Raw genomic sequence first — 26,775 nt, forward strand, 5'->3', positions numbered from 1 at the left:
TCAGTATACATCTAGACATTTAATCGACAAATTCTTTTGTTTATTTCTTAGTTTGTGTGTTTTCCTAAAGTTCACGGACTATAAAGATCAAAAAAGCAGAATATTACAAGTTTCCTATAAATATAAGTTACAGTTTCGTTTGTTGTTGTGAGAATATACTACAAGCTTCTAGTAATACAATTTATTAAATTAATGTTACAACAAAAATGAAGTGGTTTGCAATCAAGGTTATTGTTGTAATCGTCTTTGAGATTTTTATTAATTATACTTTCGCGGAAGTAGAAGATCACGTGGTAGGTAAAAGAATCAAAGTTCTAATCATTCTAGGTTAGGGAAAGAATGACTTAAAAGTATAACATATTTTAATCACACAAACCTTAATCTTTAACTCTGATTTCTCATCTTGATTTGTGTTTTAATTAGAGATTGGAAACTATATTATTTAAATTTAGTAAAATATCGAAGAAAGAAATCTAGATACCTAAGTACCTGTATTTATTTGTTCTTTGTTTAGATTTATTAGACTGTCTGTTCATTATAGAGCATGTTTTTTACGATTTAGATTTCCAGCTATTGGAAGGTATTTTTTGGGAGGCCCACCTATTCGTCGACTACTATTAGTTTTCGTATACTTTACCTATTTAATCCTATCGATTATTTTGTGGTGATACCAAAAATTACGCCGTTCCTTCTTCGCGTAACATTATGGATCTTACATGTTTATCAATTGATTTATTCGTTTCTTTTTATTTGTTCCATAATCGTAGAATATAGAAGCCCACGATATGGAGAGGTTAATAGTTTACCAAAAACCAAAGGCAAAGTAGTAGAGCAGTAGAAGATGATCACTAGACTTCGGCAAATATGCATATTGCATATTTTGCATATTGTGCATATTTTATGCAAATATTTCATATTTTGGCATATTTGTATAAAAGTTTGCATAAAGTGCATAAAAGTTCAGATTTTTATACTGTATTTGAAAATTTTTAAACATACCAATTTATTTCAATTCTTGTATAAAATTTTGTAGTCATTTTAATCAAGAAATGATCTAAGTACGTAATCTCTACAGGTACAAAACATTTACAATTTCAAAGAAGATCAATTTAAGTAGCCCTTAACATTCTTAGAAAGTCTCGGTCACTGAGGCATTCAGTTATTGGATAATCGCTAAGGGTTCGCTCATTTGCATTTTATGATCTAATCCCCAAATCTATCTACAATTTATTGTATCTTAACAGCAGGTAAACGGCTAATAGTTTTGTTCCTAATTTAGGGATTTTCCAAAATCTCCCAGTTTATTGAATTAGGTACCTAAACATTTCTAATTTGATGCTCAGATTTGTAAATCATTTTTGTTTTGATATTCAAAGCGTAAACACTCGTTGTGCGTAACAAAAAGGAAGATTGTGATTTTATAATGCCTAAAACAACCAGTGCTTCAACTTGGATTAAACCTTATAAAAAGCTGTCTATGGATATGGTAAAAATCTACTGTTCAGTCTGTGGCAAAATTGTAAGTATCTAATATTTTCTATTAAATATCTAATATTTCATACATACAGGGTGTTTCCAAATGACACTTACAACGTTTGACTGTAGATACTTCTCGAAAAATTGAACAAAACGATATAGTTAATGAGGGGTCAAACTTATTTACTTTTCGAGATACAGGGTGTTAAAATTAAAAAAAATTAAATTCTTTTAGTTAATAACAACAATAACTTTAAAACCAATAAACGTATTTACTTGAAATTTAGTACTCGTAGGTTGTTTTTAAATGAAAAATAGCTTCCTTTAGTGAGAAAAAATTGTCCATGGTACAATACAATGGTGTGTATTTAGAAAAATTTTTCACCTTTACTTTTTTTTATGAAGTCAGCTATTCTAAAACACAATTATTTTTATTGTATTTGAATTAACAAAAAAAACTTTTGTTGAATTTTAAAATAAGTTATATGATGTACTAATGGTTAGTAACAAATACTAATTTGTGGAATAATACTGCATTTAAAACACTTAGCGAGTGTTTTTTTTTTCAAACCAGTTATTTGATTAACCAAAAACACCTTGTATATTTTTATATTTTAAAGGTTGGGTTAAAATAAAGGTTTTTATTTTTATTTATAGATAGCATGTGAGAAGAAATTTCAGATAGACCAACATGTGAGAACTGCTTCACACATTGCAAAAAAAGGAAAAATAGGAGGAAAACATCAAACTTCAATGGCTAAATGTTTCCAATCTACTTCAAAAAAATTAGATGAGCAAGAAACTTTTAATGAAGACTTGTGTCGCGCATTAGTGTCTGCAAACATACCGCTTTCAAAATTAGCAAATGTAAATTTTAGTTCGTTTCTAAAAAAATATTGCAAACTTAATGTTCCAAGTGATCGGTCTCTAAGAAGAAATAATGTGAACGGGCTATACTCGTCGGTGTTAATTAATATTAAGGAAGAAATTGCAGATAATTATTTTTACCTATCTGTAGACGAAACCACTGATTCCTCAGGAAAGTATATTGCTCATTTATTGATTGGTGTTCTTAAAGAAGATACCTTACCAAAATCTCATCTTATTTCATGCCAGCAACTTGAGAAAACAAATGCTTTAACAATTTCGCGTTTTATACAAGAAACATTAGCAACTTTTTTTCTTCCGACAACTATTCCTTCTAATAAATTACTGCTTATTTTATCGGATGCTGCTCCTTATATGGTGAAAGCAGGACAAAATTTAAAAATATTTTTCCCAGATTTAATACATGTTACTTGTGTAGCGCATGGATTAAACAGAGTTGCAGAGGAAATACGAAAAAAGTTTCCTCTTGTAAATACCATGATATCCAGTGTCAAAAAAGTATTTCTTAAATCTCCTATAAGAATTCAACTTTATACAGAAATGCTACCTAACATTCCTCTTCCACCACAACCTATTTTAACGCGATGGGGAACATGGATAGAAGCAGCTAATTTTTATGCAGATCATTTTGTTAAAATAAAGAACATAATTGATACGTTAACAGATGAAAGTTCCCAATCTCTTTTGGATTCTAAACAAACTTTTCAGAGTAACTTGCTTCAACAAGAACTTTCATTTATAAAATCAAATTTTAGTTTTGTTCAAAAAACAATTACTCAGTTAGAATCACCAAAACTGGCATTGTTCAAAAGTACAGCATTAATAAAAGAATTTGCGTCATGTTGTCGGAACGTTAGAGGTAATATTGGAAAAGATATTTTAAAAAAATTTGAAGCTACTATGGAAAAAAATAAAGGTTACCATATTCTTTCTGAAGTAGTCAGTGTTCTAGCTGGAAATATTTCGGAAACAATTAATTTAGAACCAAATGTTTTGGTTAGTTTGAAAAATGCTCCCGTTACATCAGTTGATGTTGAACGAAGTTTTCCATATATAAATATATGTACTCAGACAGAAGCCACAAGTTTTTGTTAGAAAATTTTGAACACCACTTGGTCATTTATTGTTACCATAATTCTAAATAAGTTTATTCATACTTAAAAATGATGTAGTTACTTAAAATAAATGTAAATCTTAATGAATAGTAGGAAATATTTAGTTATGTACACTTTTTTTTAAATAAAATTGTTACTATTTTACGATTTTTTTATTTATTTGTATGCATATTTTGTAAAATATTTGCATATTTTCGGGTAAACACGTGCATATTTATGCGCATATTTTCTACATTTTTATTTGCATATTTGCCGAAGTCTAATGATCACCAACCAGATGGATCGACATAATGAAGAAACTACTGGATACGAATGTTTTCGTGTCTATTACAGTGGAACACAGATAAGAGGGAGGTAAAGAGTTAGCGTCAAAAGAATGGACTGGAAAGGGGTAACTACAAAGAAATGAATAAAAAAAAAACTTACAAACAATGGTGCTATTTGTAACGGTTTACAACAAACTCCAGACGTTGGGGACACTATAGGAATTTAAATTATTATTAAAATGAAAATATCTAGATTTTTTAAAGGAGCTTACATCGAGGTTAACCTTTTAAAACAAAACAAATCAAATTTATTTTTATTTACCAATTGTCTGAAAGGAATAATACTAACCGTCATATGTCGAAATGAAATATTAAAAATTTTAGAAATATTAATTAAATTTTTAAAATTATTTGCATTTAAAAGAAGAATAATGTGACAATTAGCCATTCCATAAAACTGATAATTTTATTTATTACAATTTTTTACCTTGTTATGAAAGCAAATTTTTTATTAATGAAAAATGTCTATTTTTATTTAGAAAAATGTTTAACAAAAAGTACCTTATATTACTCTGGCTGATGTATTTCCTTAAAGAAAGTTTTTGGGCTTGGAACTGGATCCAAAACACTGCAAGCAACACACAACTGTGTCCGACTCAAACTGGAAATTGGTCTGAAATGACCAGGGTACACAAAAAGACAATTCCTTGGAAGTTGGACCCTGGATTCGGGCTTCGGATTATCCTAAATGACAAAAAACTGCAATCTTCAAAACTAGGCCTCTTCAACTTCTTTTTAAAACCGTGTGGACCTCTCAAATTGTTGCAACGCTGCTTTACAAATCTCCCGCTTAGGACACAATACAACAGATCGGTGATTAAGTTAACAAAACTGCCACATTGCATTTGATTAAATTCACCTCTCCACAAAAAAATTTGTCGGCTTTTGAAGACTACACACGCCGAATCTTTTTTCTTCAAAATTCAAATCCAAAAATAAATGTTTTCTTTCTTTCCGTTTAGTCGACCTGCATAACCCCTCCGACCAGTTTTCGCAGCCGGCCAATCAGAATTTTTTTCAATGACGCTTTTTTATAAGAATATGGATCTTAACGGTGCTGGGCTTTCAAGATTGTAAAATTTAAAACGTAACTATGACAATAATTATTTAACTACGCAGTTAAAATTCCTCTTAGATGCATCGCAAAAACATTTGTATAAACAACATAAAAGAATAATTTGATAAAAGCGATAGATCCATCATTTTAGGTCATAATTTCGTTCATTGGCTTAGCAAACAGCTTACCGATGTCTTATTTAGCCTGTTTGCATCCAATTTTAGACAAAATCCTTTCCATGAGTTCTCTGTTTTGTCGTATTTGGTACTAGTTTCTCCCCAAGTTTGCTTTGATGTCTTCTAGCCACCGTTTTTGTGATCTTCTTGTACTACGACTGTGCTCGCGTGGTCTCCAGTATGTAATAATTCTGGTCCATCTATCGTTATTTTGTCGCGCCACGTATCCTACCCAGCTCCATTTCATTTACTAAAGTCTTCCAATTATATCTTCCACCTTCGTCCTGCCTCGCACGTCCTCATTTCGTATATGTTTTCTCAGAAAACTCCTAACATAGCTCATTCAATGGCCTTCTGTTTTGATCTGGTCCCGGTCTCCATTCCATAGGTCATAACTGGTAGAATATAACTGTTAACATTCCCTTTTCTTTAAATATATGGTATATATTTTTGTTTTTCAACACAACTGAGTCTTCCTACAGCTGCCTAAGTCATTTGAATGTTTCTAGTTATCTCTACCGTTTGATTCTGTTTGCCTAGTTTGATCATGTAATCTAAGTATATTCTCTTCGAGTTTTTTGATCTTATTTCTAATTTTATTGTGATATTTCGACTTGACATCACATTTGTTTATTTAAATTCATTTTTTATCGATTTTGGCAGATTACTGTTTAAGCTTCTTCAGTACGTAGAGTAGATCCAATAGGCTAGATGTGGACTTAACCCAGACTGTGGAGTTAAACCTGGTGCCCAGACGATTATTTTAAAATTGCAGAAAGGTTCAGTGAAAAAAAAAACAGGCAAATATTGTGCAATGTTGCACTATGGAAAATAAATTAATACAAGTGCTTTCGAACAAAAGCGTATCAATATATGTACATATGGTGAAGCAGCCATAGGGAGATCTTAAATACTTTAATATGAACTCTCGGCTAGTGTGGAAATATCGTAAGGAGCTCGACGAACTGACAAAAGATAACATAATATGCGTTCCAGATTACTGGGCAATACACGGAAATTAAACAGCTGGAGAACTTGCCAGAAGAGTATCAGCTAGCTATAAATTACTTTGATCCAGATTAAGCCATGGGAGTGCTCAAGAACATTGTCCATAGCCTGAAAAAGTCTACATCTAAACACAACACTCACTGGGAAACATACTCCATCGGATACATGGCAAGATGTATATTAGACGGGCATAATATCCTAATAAGGATGCAGTACTGAGGAAAATAATCAGGAATCAGCTCAGAGTCATAACAGGCTTTCTTAATGGACATGTGCTAATCAGAGATAACTGCATAAAATGGGATTGTTGCATGTAGATTTAAATTGCACATTCTGCAGAGGATTGCAATAATTCATATGTTGCATGATTGCCATTAGATTGCAAACACTTTTCGGAGATTACCGAGTTACTCCAAAATCATATGGTTGCTACGTTCTAGACTTGTATAAGTTGGTGCAGGGTTTCAGAATTTACTAAACATATTTCTGAGATATTTCCGAGAAGGTCCTTCAGGTTATTGTTAAAAAAAAAATATTGCCAATTATATACTGGATATTTCGCTTTGAGTGTATAAAATTCCGACATACAAAAAACAGAATTCCGACAGAAAAAAAGTTTTCATAACTATAATAGCGATAACTAAATATTATTTAGTCTTAAAGAAAAATAGGCTTGAGAGCTAAAAAAATACTTTTCTAGGATGAGCGCTAATATTTAAAATTAAAAAATATTCTTGTATACAGATATTTGTATAGCATAACTGAATATTTTTACAGTGTTAAGTAAATTTTATTTTTTTTTGTATAATTCATTAATGCTGTTTGCAAAAACGTGTATTTACGTATTCTTCTATTATATATGTATACATAAAGCTGGTACCAATACTTTAACTTACAACGAGCTATATTCCTCATATAAGGGTACCTCGGCAACCAATTATTTATTTTAAAATTCGAGTATTAACCATGTGATGTTAATTGACTTATCTAGGTCAAGAACTATTTTATTTTTGTTACATTTAATTTTTTTAGATGAAAGCTGTAATTTTTTATGAGCCTTTTTGTCCACATACACGAGGATTTATTGAACAAGAAGTAAATCCATTTTTTGAAGGACATTTATCGAAGTTCGTTAAATTGGAAATAGTACCATACGGTTCCAGGGTAAGTAAAACAGGATATTAAATCCTAATACAATATGATTTATTAAATCAAGATATAAGAAAACCTATAAAATAAAAAAAAACACCATATTTTTTTACACAAATATGCCCGCATCAACCACTAAGAATTATTAACGGGGGGATATGTACAGACAGTAATATATAGAATTTTTCACATAAAAAAGAGTGCACGTCATCCAAGATTTACGACGTCAGAACCACACAGCGTTGCCAAAACATCAGAATACTTAATAAGTAAGGGATTTTCAAAGTGAAGAAAATAATCACATTGTTAAAATTTCTCCATCACATTATTGAAACGTGATAAGTATTCCCTTATCAATAGCGTACGATTGTGTAATCTAGATAATAAAAATGATTATTTTTTGACTAATTAAACTTAAACAATTGTTGCATAAAATTTAAATTATTAATAATAAGAAATAATGTTTTTGTATATTTATTCAATATAATTCTAAAATTCTGAGTGTAGTCACGATTACATTTTTCTTATTATAATACCATATTGGCGTCTATGAAAGATCGAGAAACTCCGTAAGGATGTCGTACTTTTAGTTTTGTTACATACATTTAGTTTTGTACATTTATATTACTGCCGATATACACAGTACTTTGTCCACTACTGAATCTCATTTTGTTTTCTGTCATAGAATATAAGTGTTTTTTTATAAAAAAAAAACAATAATTATTAAAATTATTATTTATTTTTACATGGAGTGCTTTGGTGGCACTTAAAATTGCAGAGGATCATTGCCTTCTTGTACTTACATCTGTTTGTGTAAAAATTTTTGTTGCATCTGACAAAACCTTATCATGATCCAACTGAATGTCTAGTAGCTGCAACCCTTTGTAAAAACCTTCGTGATTTGTCTGAAGAATAACTCCAATGATGTTTTTGAGATCTATGATGATAGATGAGACTTGTCAAAAGTTGCTTTAATTTTTTTAACCTGTTTTACAAGATTTTTTGCTGCAATTTTTCTAGCTTTTTGAATGTCATTTTCAGATAAAGAAACTTTTTCTTGGTTACTAACTTCTTCAACGTTATCATCACTGCCTTCTCTTAGGTTAACATTGCAATTATCCTCTATGACCTTCCTTTAGTCATCTTTATTCTGAATTTTATTTATGATTTCTTGCGGGAAAGTGGAAATCGGAAGTCCTACTCTGGGTTATATTCCAAATAATGCCTTGTACGGCGTTTGTTTTATTTCCCTGAATAATAGGCGCGGTTTTTCATGAATTAAACATATCTCAGGCCTTCTGACCATTCCGTTAAAACGTTATATTTCATCCAAGAACCTATCATATTCTCAATATCTTGATTTACACGTTCAACGGAGCGCTGACTTTGACTGTGCCTGGGCTTTCCGTGCACAATTTTTAGTTCTGACCAGAGACTGCCAAACTCATTTATAACATTATTGACTAATTCCCTACCGTTCTCAGATTGGAGAATGCTTGGTGCTTCTATAGTTAAAAATATATCATTCAAATGATAAACCACTCAAGATAATAACGTAGGTGATTTACAATCGGTTAACTTCCGGTCTCGGTTAACATCCTATCTCGACCACCGTGGCCGATAGCCACATGAGCTACGTCAATCACATCATAAAGTTCATCAGATGGAATATAGTATTTTATATTAGCTGCACTCCATGCAATAAATTTTTTCACATCCCTGATTTTTACCTACAGCAAATCGTTTCAATCTTCTTTGTTGTAATTTTGTCTTTTCATCATATTTTTTGCATCTTCAATTTGTTTAGCGACTTCCAAATATTGGTCTTATGATGATAACACATTATAATGAAAAGACTTTTTATTTTCACTTTATAAAATTTTTGTTGAAAGCTTTAAACTTTAAAAGACATAGGTTCATCTATATAAAAAAAAAAGAAAATTTTTGTAATGCATTATAAACGTAAACTTTAAACTGCTGTCATTAACTAAACATTTCACGTACGGCTGGCAACTAAACGTAAAATGAATGTTCAAAACGACGTATGTGCGTATGTGGCATCTACAAAACTTTTCCTTAAATCTCACCAGCTGATTGTCAGTTCTGACATTCAAGCTTTCAAATACTTTATTTTGCATGATATGATCATAACAATCAAGATCCCTAACCTTGCCTTTGTACATTTTTTGATAGATTTTAGAATCAATCAATGTTTTCAAAAGTTAAATTAATAAAAAAAATAATATAAAATTACTTCAATTGGGAATCTTCCGGCGTTCTGTGTTTCTGTGTTTTTGCTGATTTATTTAATAGATTAATTTTTGATGTTTCTTCACAATAATAATATCTTAATGCTACAGATCTTTTAAAGGTAAGATCATTAACTTAATTGTTTTTCATATAGATGTATCGCTTATAATACTCTTTTAGATGAACTGATGATGCCCAATGAACATTGGGCGAAACGTCTTCAATAAATAGATAAAGTAGCACAACTCTTATCTTTTTTATCTCCAAATTGACCGAAAATATCCCATTCACTTACGAGTGCACATTTATATATATATATATATATATATATATATATATATATATATATATATATATATATATATATATATATTTACATGTTAAAATCGATCAGTTAGTAAACATTTTTTATCGTAGCAGCTTATGGCTTAAAGTGGTTTATAAAAAAGCTTTTTTTTCCTTTTGCCCGGCTTTATAATACAAAAACTGTTATTGGTTTTAGTCTTCAGATGGAAAAGTATTATGCAGGGGTAACCGGAAAACGGCATGCTCCCTTGGTTTAATTGATCCTACGAAAAATAATACAAATAGCCATTCTAACTCACAGTGTTTAAAGTTCGCCGTACAGTTCATTAGATATTTGAGAGATCAGTTTCAGCAAGTGTCTGTCGACAATGTTGATCAAAGATGCGAGGTTGCTGCCTTGGGTTCCCATTTTCCACATAAATTTCAAGACGTCCAATTGGGTAAATATTCCATTTATTCCGTTGTTGTCAATTTTTTATTTTATCTATTTTGAAAAATGACACCCGACTATTTCGTAACAACCATATCGGTAACTAAAGACATACTTGAATATCGCAATTTGTAACTTTCGAGTAAATTAAAAAAATGCGTTTTTAACTAGAACCTTTTGGTTTCGTATTGAATTTAATTAACTAATACCTATTTAACTGGATAGTTTGAGGATATGTTTTCTTTGTGAATCAGTATTAAAACAAAACTTCATTAAAAAAAGATTTTGTTTTACAGAACACTTTTATTCACCTACTCAGTATATGTAATATAACATGTCCTATGTGGTACCAATGACATGGAGGAAACCGACATACCATGTTATAGTTCGTGTCTTTTGTCTAGTGATTCAGGGCATAGCAAGATTCAGCATACTGTGCAGTATTCCAGTATTTATTATCAGCTCTCCGCCCCATCGAAAATAGGAAAAATCTTCCTATCCCAAAACCACTAAAGACTAAGTGTGGAAAGAAAAACCAGTTTCCGTCTGATAAATTGATAATACACAATTAGAACTGGAAATTGACAATCATCCACTGTTTTAAGAACACAGCACAGAGAATAAGATATTTAGGACACATTGAAAGAATGGGAAAGGAAAGAATGCCGAAAATGGTACTATCACCAATGCCAATACAAAAAAGAAGAAAAGGTAGACCAAGAAAGAGATGGAAGGACAGCGTATATGACAACTTACAAAAATGTAATATTGATAATTGGAAAGACAAAACATTGGACAGAAATCAATGGAAGGAAGTGGTAAAGAAATGTATAGAAAGACTATAAGATATTTAAATTTATTTTATAGAAATAAATATAAATAGTAATTATAATAGCGTAAAAACGTTTCAGCCTTCACTGCCTGTTGAGCTTTATACAGTGCTAGTCAAAAGTTCATTCCCCCTCCTATCTTTTGAACGGTTATACTTATAATAGAGAAATTTGAGGGCAGGTAATAAACAGACGTAGGCTTCTTAACTAGTCATAACAAGTAACGTAATAGTGACAGATGACCTTACAGCACCACTGTGACAGATAATTTTAAATAGGACCTTATGGCAAGTGATCCCTCGTTTGGTAAAAGGTATTGAAAATACCTATTCAACCATACGAATTTTATTTGAGTTTAAGCTCATTTTAATGAATAAATTAAATAAATACTAAAATTGTAGTTTTGCATTTAATTAATAAATATTAAAACCTCCGCCTCTGGTTACTTGACAAAAAGTTGAGGTTTTTCAATTCTATAATTGTTTTTACGTAAACGTCAACTTTTTTTACCATTAACCAGAGGCGAACGTTAGAATGTTTATTAATTAAATCCGAAACTACAATTATTTTAATTTACCTATTCAATCATACTAATTTTGTTTGGATTTAAGATGATTTTGACGAATAAATTAAATAAATACTAAAATTCTAGTTTAGCATTTAATTAATAAAAATTTGAACGTCCGCCTTTTGTTATTTGTCAAAAAAGTTGACGTTTGTAAATTCACTAGTTGTTTTTAATTTACAAAAGTATTTATACCTAGCTCAATATTTAGTTTCTGTTTCTGCTTAGTTTAGTCAATTCTCTAGTTATTTGTAGTTTGTAAACGCGTATATACCTAATAGCAGCTGTCTTAATAATTGGTGAATGCGGAAATAACTTCCATGCAGCGGAACGTCTTTTTAATCATAGGTACCCCGATCGCCTTATATGGAGAGCTTATTTGAGAAAGCTTCTTCGGAAGTTTAAACAAACAGGTAGTGTTCAAGATGTCAAACAATTAGTTTCATACTTGAAATCAGATAATTAAATAGAACTACATACTATATGCTTTGAAACAAAACTACCGAACGCAAAGTATGTGTCATGACTGAAAAATAGGTCCGGAATTACAATGTTGCCTAGAGCCCGCTTTAGCCTTAGTCAGCCACTGAGCACAATCGATCAAATGGTTTTCGCAAAATAATTTTCCAATTTAAAATATAAAAGGGCATTCAGACTTTCGAATAAAATTATTTTTTGACGTGACAACGTCTTAAATTAGGTTGTGGCTCGGAGTCATTTAAGAAAAAGTGTAACGCCCGCTCACGTCTGTTACAGTGAGTCGCCGAACGAGAGAGAGGCCCGCCGGACCGGCGAATGCCTTGCGTCTCTCTCCCACTCAAACATGATCGGTCCGCTGCGCGCGGCACTAGAGAATTAGGCGCGTTGAATCGCTAAAGTTGAAAATCGTTGAAAGTATCGTCAGCTGTGTATGTAGTGAAAATGTGGAGTGCTTAGATTCGTCATTTACAACAACTACAACAATAAAGGTAAATAATTGTACACTAATATTTCATTATCGTAAACTATGATTGATTGATTAATTGTTAGATTGACACAAAAGTTGAGAAACTGAGTTTATAGGTTATGTTATACTATTGACAAATGTTGATAGTGTTAAGTAAATTATTAGTTTAAATCACTCTGCAATCAATCGTAATTCAGTCGATTGAGAAGAAACAGCGCGTATTGCTAGTCAAACATTTAAAATAACAAATTATAACTTCTAACCTGTCAAAACAGGGCGACCAAACAAACGAACTAAACCGACCAATCACCACGCGCGGAGTTAGAATTTAACTGTGTTTAGCAAGAATTTTAAATTCCAATTTTAGTAAATGTTTTAATTTTCAACTTTACCATTTACATTTACAAATTTTAATTAATTTCAAATTTATTTAGCAAAAATTTGAACCTTCGATCTGAATAAGTGTTTTGATTTTCAAATTGATTCTTTAAAATTAAAAATATTAAAATATATATAATCAGAAGTGAACGTCACATAACATTATCTGTACTTATTATTATTTAATATGTAGGCAAATACATGTGACCATACTTGGTAGACACAATTGGAAATAGTAATTTTTTATAACTGAAAAAAATAAATATATAAAATACTGGTAGCAAACAATAACTTCAATGATCGATATCTCCGCAACTAATTGATATATCGAAAAAATTTTCAAATAAATTTTGTAGAAAATAATAAGATCAATAATATGATATAAAATAAATAATATATAAAATAATATATAAAAATATAATATATAAAATATAAATAATATATAAAATAATAATATAATAATATATAATATATAAAATAATATATAAAAAATATAAAATAATATATAAAATAAATAGACAAAATCACTCAAATAGAAATTAGTTAAGTTTAAGTTTACATGTACAATGTTTTAGTAAACAAAATATATTTCTATAGTTAAAATTTGTGCAATTCTTATTTTCATTCAATTCCTTGTTCCTATTGTGCAATTTAATAATATTCATATCAATAAATATTCTACCGAGAAAAAGACGTTGTCACGTAAAATCTTCACCCGTAAAACCGACTTTACAGGCAACCGATTTTTTTTAGTGAATAAAAACAGGTGAGAGAATCTATTTTACTATTATATCGTTATTATCAATATTATTCTTATTTCTGTTTTCATAGTATTTAATCGCAAAACTATTTATTACTTCAGTTTAATTTTTCAACTTGGCCAAATTCAAGGTCACAAGCGATCATGTTACAATGAATAATAACCTGTTTTAGAAAAACAGTGCAAGATCGCAAAATAAGTAAGCCTCATAAATACAATATACAATGCTTGGAAAAATTGAGAATATGAAAAAAGTTGTTTAATAAACAATATAAATACAATACAACAGCAATGTAAACAAATACAAAAAATTATTTAGATTTACAAAATAAATATGCAGGGTTAAAAGTAGTTTGGCGAAAATTCCTACAATACAAAAGAAATAATCAATGTCTACCAGTCATTTATTGATGAAGATGAACTCGCAGAAGAGACAGATTGGATAAAGAAGAAAAGTTAAAAACAAAAGAATGTATATAACGCTTACTCCTCCGTAACAAAGTCCAAAGGTCACAGAAAAAGATCAGCCAAAAATTAAAAAAAAAACCTCAACCGCCACCTATAACTGTAGACCGAATTACAAATTTTAATGTACTCCATGAACTTATAGCAAAAATGATATCTGGATTTAAAATTAAAGTCATCAACGACAAAAATATTAAATTTAATATACAGGATGAAAATGCTACCAAGTTCTGACAAAGACATTAACTGAGAATGAATACTGATGATAATAATATAAAAAGAAGCAAAACCGTCCGATTAAGGTAATGGCAAACAAACTTCATCACTCCTGCAACCCCGAAGACATAACCCAAAAATGAGAAAAAGGAGAATATAAATTAATTGAAACTACCAGAAAACTTTAATATAAAACAAAAAAGCCACTAAATATGTTTAATGCTGTCATTTACAATCGATGAATATATTAACAAATCTGTAGCATAACTGATATATTAGAAATACGGGTTCAAATTGAATCAATTAGAAAATACAGATTGGTCCCACAATGTAATAAAAAATGTCAAACTTACGGGCACACTCCGAATATATTGCGCTAAAGAGCACAGATACGCATGCACCGGAAAACATGTCACGCGAATTATGATAAGCCAAAAAATACAACCTTAAAATGTGTTCACTGTGGACAAAGTCATCCAGCAAACTATCGAGGCTGTATTATAGCCAAAGAATTAATTATAAATTATTAAAAATAACTAATTAAATAAAACAAAACTGCCCACTCAATCCAACAGCGGTAATAACACAAACAAAGACCCACCAATACAAGGTCAAAATTTTAATCAAAATAAAACCTACCGGTATTAAGCTCAAGCAAATCATGGACAAACTAATGAAGATGGATGAGCGTGCTCAAGGAGCAATCCCTAAAAACAGAAATGGCTAATCAATTAAAAATCCTTGAATTTAATGCTAATGGACTTCTGCAGCACTAACCAGAGCTGATATAGAAAAAATTGATGTATGCCTTACACTAATGCCGAAACACATTTCACCAATGAGTCATATATCAGACTTGAGGGATTTATGACGTACTATACGAATGATCCTGATAATACAGCTAAGGGTGGAAGTGCAACTACGTATTATAAAAGATACCATACTACATAACCAAGAAATAGGGTATATATTGGAACAAATACAAGCTACATCTGTGAATATTAAAACAAAAACCTACGAAATGGTAGTAACAGCATTATAATGCCCACCAAAGCATTCGATAAAAAAGGAGAGTGATATATACACTTTATCTATTTATATACTATACAATACGCTTTATTTATTTTTTATATACACTTTTAACTAATAGCCGAATAAGCTATACACCGAATGTCTCATGTGATTTTGGTTGAACGATCTGTATCTCCGTTGCTTCAGTGAACGATCGTTCCAGGAATTTTTATCGTACTTTCACATTTCACGATTTCGCTCGTGCGGGAAAAAATCGCCCGATTTTTAATCGTAGTTTTGCTACTTTCACATTGAACGATGTAAATCGTACATTTTTATCAGTTCATCGGAAAATTTGGTCTGGTCTGGATGAGAAAAACTAATGGATCGTGAACAAGTTATTGCGTTATGGATACTGTATCGGCGTCGGAAAAGATAAAGGCGCAATCGCCTTCACTGGATTCACCCAATTAATCAGAGACGAGAGGAAGTCAGGAATGTCAGGATGTTTCACGTATTATTTGAAGATCTTAGAAACGATGACCAAAAGTTTTTCAACTACTTTCGTATGTTAGTTCGCTCCTTTGATGAGTTACATGGGAAACTGAAGAGTGTTCTTCAACGACAAAACACGCAGTTCAGAAACTGTATACAACCTGTTGAAATGCTGGCAATATGTTTAAGGTAAGCATTTAAATACAGCTATACAGTTGTTTGAATGAAAATACCATTGAAGTTAATACTACATTTAAGTTTATTGTTTTAAGTGACAAATTGCTTCATCATAATCTTATGTTATTATGTTTCTATATAGTAAGTTAATATTGCAGTAGTAGGTAATCTAATAAAACCTTTTGAATAAGCAAATATACTTCATTTAATTTTAATCACTCAAAATATATCAGAAATCGAGGAATCTCGTGAAGCGGAAATAGACGGACTATGCTCAGTTTCAGTTTGTGTAGAGTCGCTGTAACAAAATCCCTGTAGGTACTGAGATGCGGATGCTGTATCCGGTTGCGATTGTAAATCTGATTGTTTAGGCGTTGGCCTTGATTGATTTTGCTGTTCACATACATATTAAGAAAAGTGAAGCTGTTGTACGCTGTAAAAAAATACGCTTGTAAGCTGTTGAAAAAACCCTTACTGGAATCTTTTTTCAAATTTAATCGAAAGCAGTATGACCACATTTAAAAGTACCTCAAATATAGATGAGACACTGAAGAACCTTGTTACCATTATCACAAAAGCAGCAGAAAAAGCACTACGAAAGACTACATGCATAAAACAACGCAACCCTGTCCCATGGTGGAATCACGAATACAAAACAGCAGTTGAATCTAACAAAAGAGCTTTTAACCAATACAAGCGCTACAAAACTGTTGAGAATAAAATTGAAAACAGAAAACAACGTGCTATAGCCAAAAAGACTAGAAATTCGAAACACCAGTCATGGACTCAATATGTATCAACATTGAATGCAAACACTCTCATGACTGAAAAATGGAACAAAGTCCGAAGAATATCCGGATTAAATAGCAATCAGAATATCAAAAGCCTCGAAATAAATGGAAAGGCAGTTACTAGTAATACTGAGATTGCCAAAATCCTTGCTCACCCATACAAAAAACGATCCAGTAATATTAATTATAAAAAATCTTTCATTAATTAAAAACAGCAAGAAGAAAATAAGAAAATTAGCAGTATACCTAACACAGATGAACCGTTAAATTTACCCATTTCTCAATTAGGGTATACAGAAATATTATCAAATCCCAAAGAAACTAGCGCTGGCTTGGACGATATTCCTATTTTTAATCAAACACCTTCCAGATAGCGCTCACAAATAACTTCTTCATCTGTTTAATATTATTTAGCTACAGCACAAATTTCCTGAAAAAATGTTATGAATCCACAGTTATACCTATACAAAAACCTAATAGTATTAAAACAAGTTCCGAGCCATACCGACCGATATCTTTAACATGCGCCATGTGTAAGTTACTAGAAAAAATTATTAATAATAAACTAAGATGGCACCTGAAAAGACAAGATGCGGATAAGGTCAACCATAGATAATATCATAGATTTGGAAAGTGACATTTCTGAAGCATTCGCACTAAGGAATAAATGTCTAGCGGTTTTCTTTGACATATCAAAAGCTTTCGATACAGCCTGGTACGATTATATAATAAAAAAATTACATAGTTGGAACATCCAAAGTCACTGTTTCTTCTTTATTAAAAACTTCCTTCAAAATAGAGCTTTCAGAGTTAGGACAAACAACACAACATCAGATATAATGTCTCCAGAAAATGGCATTCCTCAAGGCTTGGTTATAAGTCCTACGCTTTTTATAGTGGCAATCAATGGTATTCTCAAAAATCTAAAATCGCCTATAAAGGCATGCATCTACGCGGATGATCTCGTAGTTTTTTGCAAAGGTAAAAATATACAAAATATATTTTGTCACACACAGAACTTTATACAACACTTAGAACTCTGGTCACAAAAAACAGGTTTCTGTTTTTCCACTGAAAAAACTCGTTTCATCCTGTTTTCTAAGAAAAATGTCACAAACACCCCCAACCTAAGACTATGTGATGAGAAACTAAAAGGTGTAAAGTCAATAAAATTCTTGGGCATGACATTCGAAGATACTCTAAAGAAACTGGAAACTTCATATAACAAATTTGATCTTAACTTGTCACAAGCGATTAAATCTTCTAAAGACTCTGACCATTAAAGAATGGGGTGCGAATCGCCAAACACTTTTAATGTTATACAGAACAATAATCAGATCAAAATTATATTATGGATCTACTGTGTATTCTACAGTTACTAAGACACTGCTAAAAAAACTTGACAGTCTTCACAACCTATCTTTACGTATAATATCTAGAGCTTTTTGCACAACACCAATCGAAAGTATTTATTGTGAAGTTGGGGAACCGTCCTTAGAAGACAGAAGACTTTATTTAAGTGTAGCATACGCCGCAAAAATCAGGTCTAACCCAAAAAACCCTACTATTCACAATTGTTTTACAGAAGTTCCCAAATCTCTTCATAAATAAGCCAAGAACTGCCATACCTTTCTACACAAGGATTAGAAGCTATTTAAATCAATTAAACTACACGTTCCGAGAATGCTTTTCCTCCCAATCGTCCTCAATTCCTCCATGGCAAATAAAGAATCCTCAGTGTTTAACCCGTCTTATTTCTTTCGACAAACATTCAACAAACCCACAATCAAATCCGTCTTCAACGATATGCTTCACAACTACAAGGATTATACACATATATACACAGAGGCATCTAAATCAAATGAAGGTACTGGTGCTGCAATCATAACCCAACATCGACAAATAAATATAAACTCCCTCCAGAGTACTACATTTACTCGCTGAACTATATGCTGTATACCAGGCCACCCTTGCTGTCAACGCATCCAATAATACCAATTGTATTATACTCACATACTCTTTAAGTTCCGTACAGTCAATCCAATATGTTTACCCAACTAATCCTTTAGTCATCAAGATAAAAGAAGAAGTCCATACCGCTCAACTGAATGGAAAAATATTATATTATTCTGGATACCATCCCATATTGGAATTCCAGGAAATGAAGAGGCAGACAATGCTGCAAAAGAAGCTGCAAGTAGTGATAATGCGGAGTATACCAACACATTTACGAGTGCGGACGTGAAAGCGGCGGTTAAATTTAAAGTGCGATATATGTGGGAAGAAAAGTGGAAAGTGTCATCGGCCAAGCTACGCGATGTTTCAAAAATCGATAAAACCCTGACCAACATTACCAAGAAGTCGGAGAGACCATGTGATATTAACGCTACTCCGAGTGGGTCACAGGCTATTAACAAATAGCTATGTGTTCTCCAACAAACAAGAACCAAGATGTGACAACTGTGACGAAAAATTAACAACCAAACATATATTAGAGAAATGTCCAGCATTAACGCCAAAGCGCATGTTGTACAATATACCAAACAAACTTGGCGATATTTTAGGTCTACAGTACAATATTTCAAACATAACAAGTTTCTTAACCTCAATTAACGTTTTAAATGCTATCTAAACTAACATTATAAATGTAATGCAAAATATTTTCGATATCATTGTTTCGCTAATAGCCTCTTAGAAGAACGTTTGTTATTTTTTTTGTAATAACTTTAAAGTAAGCATACACTATATAATAATAATAAATTTAGATCTTGATTTATGACCATCCTTTTGTCATATTTTGACAATTTGCTTTCAATAACACGAACAAAATAAATGTTAAATAAGGAATCGTCACACGCCACAACATACATCGCGCATAGATATGCATCGAATGTCTCAGTTGATTTTGGTTGTACGCTTTTTATCTCCGTTGCTTCAGTGACCGATCTTCTTCTTAAGGTTTCGGCATATTATCGTGCACGTATAGTTTCCGGCACGTAGCGTTTCCACTCCAGCAATTGGGCTGCGCGTTCACATTTTCACACATAGAACGTTTCAGTTTGGTTCGGTGAAGATATGATCTCGCTTTTCTCGACAAAAATTATGTGCAATTGCTCTTCTTTTTAACGATGAAGAATGAAAAACTGTGTTAAAAAGAAGGTTTGAAGTACATCCAATGCTAAGAGAAAGTAAGAAGGAATGTGAATACTGGACTTTATACAGAGAATTAGTTGACGACGATGAAAAATATTATGGATATTTTAGAATGAATAGGATTCAGTTTAAATATGTTTTAAATTTAATTTCACCTTCAGTTAAAAAACAAAATACTACATTTAACGAAGCCATACATATCAAACCAAAAAGTATTTTTAAAAAGAACAGGTATCACTTCCGTACTAAAGTCCCAATTGTTTATCACTTCCGTGATTAATTGTCACAAAGCAATAAAAACACATGCATAAATGACAAAATAGCCTCGAAATTTTTTTTTAAATACTCTGTTAACCGGTTACGACTCGTTACGTAGCCGTCGGCATCGGTAAAATATTGTTCTCAAATAAACTGAACGAAAACGTTAAGTGTCTGAAACGCTATGTTCCGGACAGTGTTTGTTCATATTTAAAACCATTTAAATTATATTTTTCGGAAACTAAACGCTATGTGCTGGAAACGCAACGTGCACGATAATATGCCACGACCTTTAGGGCGCCTGTCCGTTTCGAACGTTGGCGATCATTCTGGCTATGATGACTTTGTTGATTGCTATACGTAATAGCTGTATTGAGGTGTCATTCTATACTATGCTCTCAGGTTAGCAAGCCAGGATATTCTTCTTCGTCCTGGGGCCCTTTTTCCTTCAATTTTACTTATCAAAATGCATTGAAGTAGCTCGTGTCTGCCTTGATTTCTCATTAGTGAACGATAGTTTCAGCAATCCTCAGTAGTTTTAAATGCGTTCAAGCGATACATATTAACCGGCAATATTTATTGGATCTTGCGTGATTCATATTGCATTGGATATCATCTTGACGTGTGAGCCCACTAAGATGTATATCTGTGGGCAATCTTTCATCTACTTCTTTTTCCATGGACCACGCCCCCTGTAAGTATTTCCAAACCATTTCTTCTAATATTGCTGCCGAAGAACTTGGCAATATTTTCAGCTATTATGGTAAGCAGTCTCTTCTGTAGTTGGATCTGTTGGATAAATTAGTTTTTTTCTCAGTCCAAGATATTCGATGCCAGCAATACATCTCAAAGGCGTCTATTTTCTTAGACGCATATAAGAATATAGAGAATATCAGACTATTAACTATTCATACTTTAGTGTTAGACATTATACGATGACTTTTTCAAATCTTTATAAGTTTTGTCATGGCTTGCTTAGCCAGTTCAATTGTTCTTTTAATTTCTTCACTGCATCCCGTTGGTTTGGTCTAACGAGCCGAGATAAATGAAAATCTTAACCGTTCCGATGTTATAGATTTTCTTTATATTTAAATTATTTGGATTCTGTAGGTATACTATCATTATTTTGGTTTTCTATTTGTTAATCTCGAGATCGGTGTCCAAACTTTTTTATTCGACTCGTATGAGTTTTTTTAATTTAGTTTTATGAATTCTTTAGAGCAGTGATGAGGGTGGTATTATCAGCGTACCAAAAGTTATTAATTTTATGCCATTGATCATGATTATTCCTTACAGTTCTGGACACGCGATATAATGCCTTTATGAACTGAAATATTCTGTAAATCGTGTAATTTTGGAACGATGGGTTCCTAAGAAGTTGCAACTATATACGAAATATCTAAACACAGCAAACAGTATTTTTTATTGATAATGAAACATAACATATATCTATTTATATATTTAATTATGACAGTTTAGAATTTATCACAAGCTAAGGATAAGTCCTGAGAAAATTAAGAAAATTGATTAGAAAAAATTAGCTGATGCGTGTCAATTACAAAGTAGTTTTAATTTTTAGGAACATATTACCCTATAACAAACGAAACGCTTATTGATGAACTAAAGTATATTTTAAACAATATGTCGCAAAAGAATTATGGATACGAACAAGAATTCCAAAACCACATATTTTTCTCACTTGACTACAACGCAAAAGACGAATGTAAGTAATTTTAATTTAATTAGTTTCTCTGCTTATTTAACTTTTATTAAAATTAATGTATTAAAAAATACTTTTTACGAATTATACTATAAAAGTCTTCGAAATAGTAATAGTGAAACGAAATCAACCACAAAACCAAAGCCTGTAATCATAAACCTATCGAAACCGAGTTTTAGTGAAAGTATGAAAAGTTAAGTTGGTAATTGATAGAAGAACGAAGAGTGGCCAAAAAACTGCTTCGTCAATACAGAGAATTCAATGCATTAAAAAATAAAACGCAGAAAAGCATCATGGAAAAAATAGAAGTGTCTAAGGAGAATTGGATTTTAGCGAATGTGATGAGAGAAAATTTTAGACGAAATCTAATTTTAGATGAAAATTAGTTACAGGATGCATAAAAGACCTTATGAATTTTGTCCAGGATAGTAATTTAAAAACACTAAGTATGTATTGCAGCCTTTTTAACATATCGACAAAACATATTTTTTTCTAATTACTGCTCTGTACACTAAAGAATTCGACTAATTCGACCAGACTAAATTTTATTCATGGTTTTTAAAAGAATTCGACCAATATGAACGTTAAGTTATCCCTGCGTAAGACACTTTTCAAATTAATGATCCGAAATCCGAGACATCCATCCGCATGTGTGAATTCTTAAAAAGACACGTTTCGGAGTTTCGGCAAGCTGATCCCAAGCTTGACGATTTACATGTAAAAATCAATGGAATATTAGTCGATGAGCAACTAAACATACATTTCTCTTCATACGCATTTAATTGCTAAGTACGGCAAATTTAAATTTGCCGATGCTTCATTTGCATTGGCCGCAAACTGTACCTTGCGAGCGCGGGATGAAATGTTATTTCGAGATGGACAAGTACTTAAGAACTTAAGTAGTGAAGTGATAGTAAGTACACGGACTGGCTTTTCTGGTATTATATCGATCAATTTGTTTTGTATTGACTTATTTTTATTTTCTAAAGCGATACTTTGATAAGATACCGCTGCCGTAATTAGTTAAAGGGTCTTTTGATATATTAGAAGTTTTTTTAATTTAAGTGTAAACAAATTCAGGTAAATTAACCTAAAAAATGCAAGCTATGGGAGAAACTGTAAGTATTGATAAATTATAATATTTTAAATTATATTTTGCAAAATGGGTTTTTATCTATTCCATACAAAGAACAAATTGTTATTAAAAATAAGGGGCGTCCTTTGCCTAAAATGTCCCGGTTTATAAATATTAGTACGGGGGGTAAGGGAAACAATAGATCATTTTCAGATCAATTGGTAAATACAGCAAGTACTCATGGCTTACCGGGAGTGAAATAAAAAATAAACTTTTCTGTTGGCCTTTCATTTTATTTTCGACAAATAGGGGCAAACATCAAAATCCCTAATGTGAATCTGGTTACGATAATTTCAAAGAATTATTTAGGGCTTTACAGAAACATGATATTTCGAAAGATCAAACATACAGCCAGATTAAATTAGATTTATTTGGAAAACAAAATATCTATGTTTCATTAGATAATGCCCAACGTGAAAATGCTATTAAACATAACAAAATTGTAAAAAATAATCACGCAGTTTTACGTCGTTTAATTAATATTGTAATTTTTTTAAGTTGTCAGGAATTATCATTTAGGGGACACGATGAATCGGAGCATTCGTTAAATCAAGGTAATTATAGAGAACTAATAAAAATGTTTAAGAAATACGATTTGGAATTTTCTAATTTACTTTATGATTCGAAGACATTTAACGGTGTATCTAAAACAATCCAGAATTAATTAATAGAATCAATTAGTTACATTTTAAGTAACGTTATTGAATCTGAGATTCAGGAAACCATTTGCTTTTCACTAGAAGTAGATGAAACTACCTATATATCATGTCATTCACAATATTATCAATTGTTATTGTTCTGAAACTATTTTCTTGTTTTCTTTCAGCGTCCTAAGTTAAGTAGGACGCTGACCAAGTTCCTTGGATTCAAGTATTGTGGTATTGTAAAATTAAAATGGCGTCGGTGTCGAAAAATCGATAACAAGAAGTAAACACAAAAGAAAATGGTTTAAAAGGGAGGTGGTTAGATTCATGGAGTTACGAAGCTGAGGAAACATTATAGAATGTACGGATAAAGGAATATAAAAATAAGGATGCTAGAAGTGCAACATTTTTTCTTTTTTATTCCTTTTTTCTGGATTTTAAGCTCATGTATCAACAAATCAGCAACCACTACAACACCTTCCACAATCATTTCCGCCATCTTTGCAATGGTTATTTGACATCAAGTCATTTAAACGTGGCAACCAATTTGGTATATAGTACTTGTACAAGTCCACTTAATCCAAGTTGGAATCCAAGCATTGCGTTTTCTTAATAGTCGATCATAAAAAACATTTTATTCTCTTGAATTTACAAACTTAAAAGTCATAAAAAGGATGGTTAATTTTTCGCTTGTTAAGAATCCCTGTAAATTGTTGTTTCTTTGCCGGTAAAAACACACTCTTCAGTCAGACGTCTGATAATAAATACATTACACATTCTACGTGCAATCACATATCTTGCCTTGTGCACATTTCGCTTTCACTACATATTAAACGTATATACTAGACATAGCAAAGTGGTCGGTTTAAACTTAGTTATTTGTAACACAAATTGTAAAATAAAAGTGTTCGCAAAATTAATTGTGCTCGAATAAAATAAAAATATTTAAATTCACAACTTACTATTACTTCAACATCGAATTGTACCTTCTTCGACGAAGATTAATAACAGTCTTTCATAATCAACCACTTAGAAGTTTTATTCTCGTCTTATGTTGAGGACAAAAAACATTCACAGCAACGATTATAGTGAAACTTACTATAGCTTTTCATTATTTATCAATTCTTTATAGGCCAAGCTGTAGAAAAAAAAACGTACATTACAAGTAGTGAATTAGATCACATATTGAAATTGTAATTAGTGAATTGTTGAAACTACCACAGCGTTATGAAGGGTAATGCGTGGATTAACCTCCAAGTCTTTGCGACTTCAAACTGTTATCATTTTTTTTATGACACTTTTAAGGTGTAAAAAACGGTGTTTTTTGATTTTCATTTTTATTGTATCACAAATCAATATTTTAGCGTAAAATGAGTACAATTTTTTGAAAGTGCATATAAAAAGCTTTAATTTGAGCTATGTTGCATTAAATTTAACCCAATAGTTTATGCAGAATTAACGATTGAAAGTTCGAAAATGTCAATTTTTCGTCATTTTTTATTTTAATAATAACTTTTGTAAACATTCTATTTTATGCAAAAAACGTTATATTATAGCTCTTTTAATTACAAATCGAATAAAAACTTCATAAGATCCAATCGTTCAAATCCTTTTCGAGATACGTTTCATTGTTTATAAAAATTCTTAAATTTATATAAATTTTGCAGGGCTAGAACCTTTTTTATAAAGATAGAGATCTAATTCTAAACTGATTCTCTATTTGGTGGATTATATTTTAATGTAGGAATAAAAATAATTGCTTAAAAAATATTTCTACCCCTTATTTATTACTTTCATCATGAACTACTAAACGAAATTAAAGAGGATATAGTTTGTAAAGTAAAACAGCAAAGGGCAAAATGGCTAGGACATATATGGAGATCAGGACCATCTACGACAATATTTTCAAATGGAAACGTGGAAGACCAAGATCTACATGGTTACAAGAAGTAACAAATGATCTCAAAAGGGCGGGCGCACGGCAATGGAGAGAAAAAACCAGAGATAGGAAACAGTGGAGAAAAATAACAGGAAAAAGTAAATAAAGAAAATGAGGACTGATCTACCTCGTAACATAGATCTAGAGAGCTTAAGCGGCCTAACCCCGTGTGGGGTGTTTAGCCACAATATATGTATTTATTAATTTGAAATAGGGGCGACCTTTGCGTTTTAAATTAATTAAGCTACAACGCTCTCTATACCTTACACAAATATCTGACTTTGATTGATTTTTGTAGCTGAAGTCAATACAAAGATTAAAAAAAAGTTTTCTTCTACGCCCAGTATACCTAAGTGGAGTTAGCTTAATGTAGTAAAGGTTGTGACGGTTAGACTACTCCTCTTCACTTTCATTCTGACGTCACTCGAGAGCATATCTCAAGAAGTAAAGAATAAAGGGTTGGGATTAGAGGGTGGATTGTCAAAAAGACCTTAAGCATATAGGGCCTAAACGACCTAACAAAAAGGACCGTGCGCATTTGTCAGAATAAAAAATCTACACCTACGTTCAATGGCGATAATCTAACTTATTGTAATATGATACTTTACATCGTTTTCTATGATTGGCAAGGAAGTTACTCGAAATAACAAAAAAAAAGTCAGATTCTTTGAACTTAAAAACAGACTTAATGCGTTTAAGCCAGTTTAACAACGAGATTTTACTGAATAGCAGAAAATAATAGCTTTTAAAGGAAAGTATTTAGAATATACCATTAAATTAGATCATAATATTGTACAGTGAAAAAAATATTAAATGTAAAATATGAAAATAAATTATAAATATTTTCCCAAAGACTGCTTGATTTAAAAACTCACTAATTAATTCTCAAAATCATTCATTTTTGTCTCTACAGCTTGGACTATTAGTCTTCCAAAATCTATACATATTTTTTACTCTAAATAAATTCTTCTTTTAGGTATAAACAAGTTTACAAGTTTACAGAGAAATGGCTCACATGGGAAATATTCGTTTAAAATGTTAGCTCCATTGATTTTTTTAGTTTTGTATTTAGTTACTAAATGTTAAAAACTTAATAAAACGTAACAGTTTC

General features: G+C 31.4%; 1 protein-coding gene across 3 annotated transcripts; it reads left to right on the plus strand.

Moving 5' to 3' along the window:
* LOC140435993 (uncharacterized) lies at nucleotides 1-26,775 on the plus strand. Of its 3 annotated transcripts, none has more exons than XM_072524706.1 (6): nucleotides 1-293; nucleotides 7,079-7,210; nucleotides 9,948-10,191; nucleotides 21,806-21,949; nucleotides 23,580-23,635; nucleotides 26,641-26,775. In XM_072524706.1, the coding sequence occupies exons 1-5, from the start codon at nucleotides 207-209 to the stop codon at nucleotides 23,627-23,629; spliced, it is 657 nt and encodes a 218-aa protein (XP_072380807.1). In that variant the 5' UTR covers nucleotides 1-206; the 3' UTR covers nucleotides 23,630-23,635; nucleotides 26,641-26,775. The 3 variants fall into 3 exon arrangements, with proteins under 3 accessions (XP_072380807.1, XP_072380805.1, XP_072380806.1); XM_072524705.1 differs by lacking the exon at nucleotides 23,580-23,635 and having other exon boundaries at nucleotides 8-143; nucleotides 194-293; XM_072524704.1 differs by lacking the exon at nucleotides 23,580-23,635.

Source organism: Diabrotica undecimpunctata, chromosome 3 (assembly GCF_040954645.1).
Source record: "Diabrotica undecimpunctata isolate CICGRU chromosome 3, icDiaUnde3, whole genome shotgun sequence".
Taxonomy (NCBI): Eukaryota; Metazoa; Arthropoda; class Insecta; order Coleoptera; family Chrysomelidae; genus Diabrotica; species Diabrotica undecimpunctata.

Bases quoted from the DNA above. Each gene is read 5' to 3' on its own strand.
- LOC140435993 (XM_072524704.1), top strand. From the start codon at position 207: ATGAAGTGGTTTGCAATCAAGGTTATTGTTGTAATCGTCTTTGAGATT. The intron at 10,192-21,805 runs GTAAATATTCCA...TTTAATTTTTAG, and splicing joins ATTTCAAGACGTCCAATTGG to GAACATATTACCCTATAACA. The intron at 21,950-26,640 runs GTAAGTAATTTT...TTCTTCTTTTAG, and splicing joins CTACAACGCAAAAGACGAAT to GTATAAACAAGTTTACAAGT.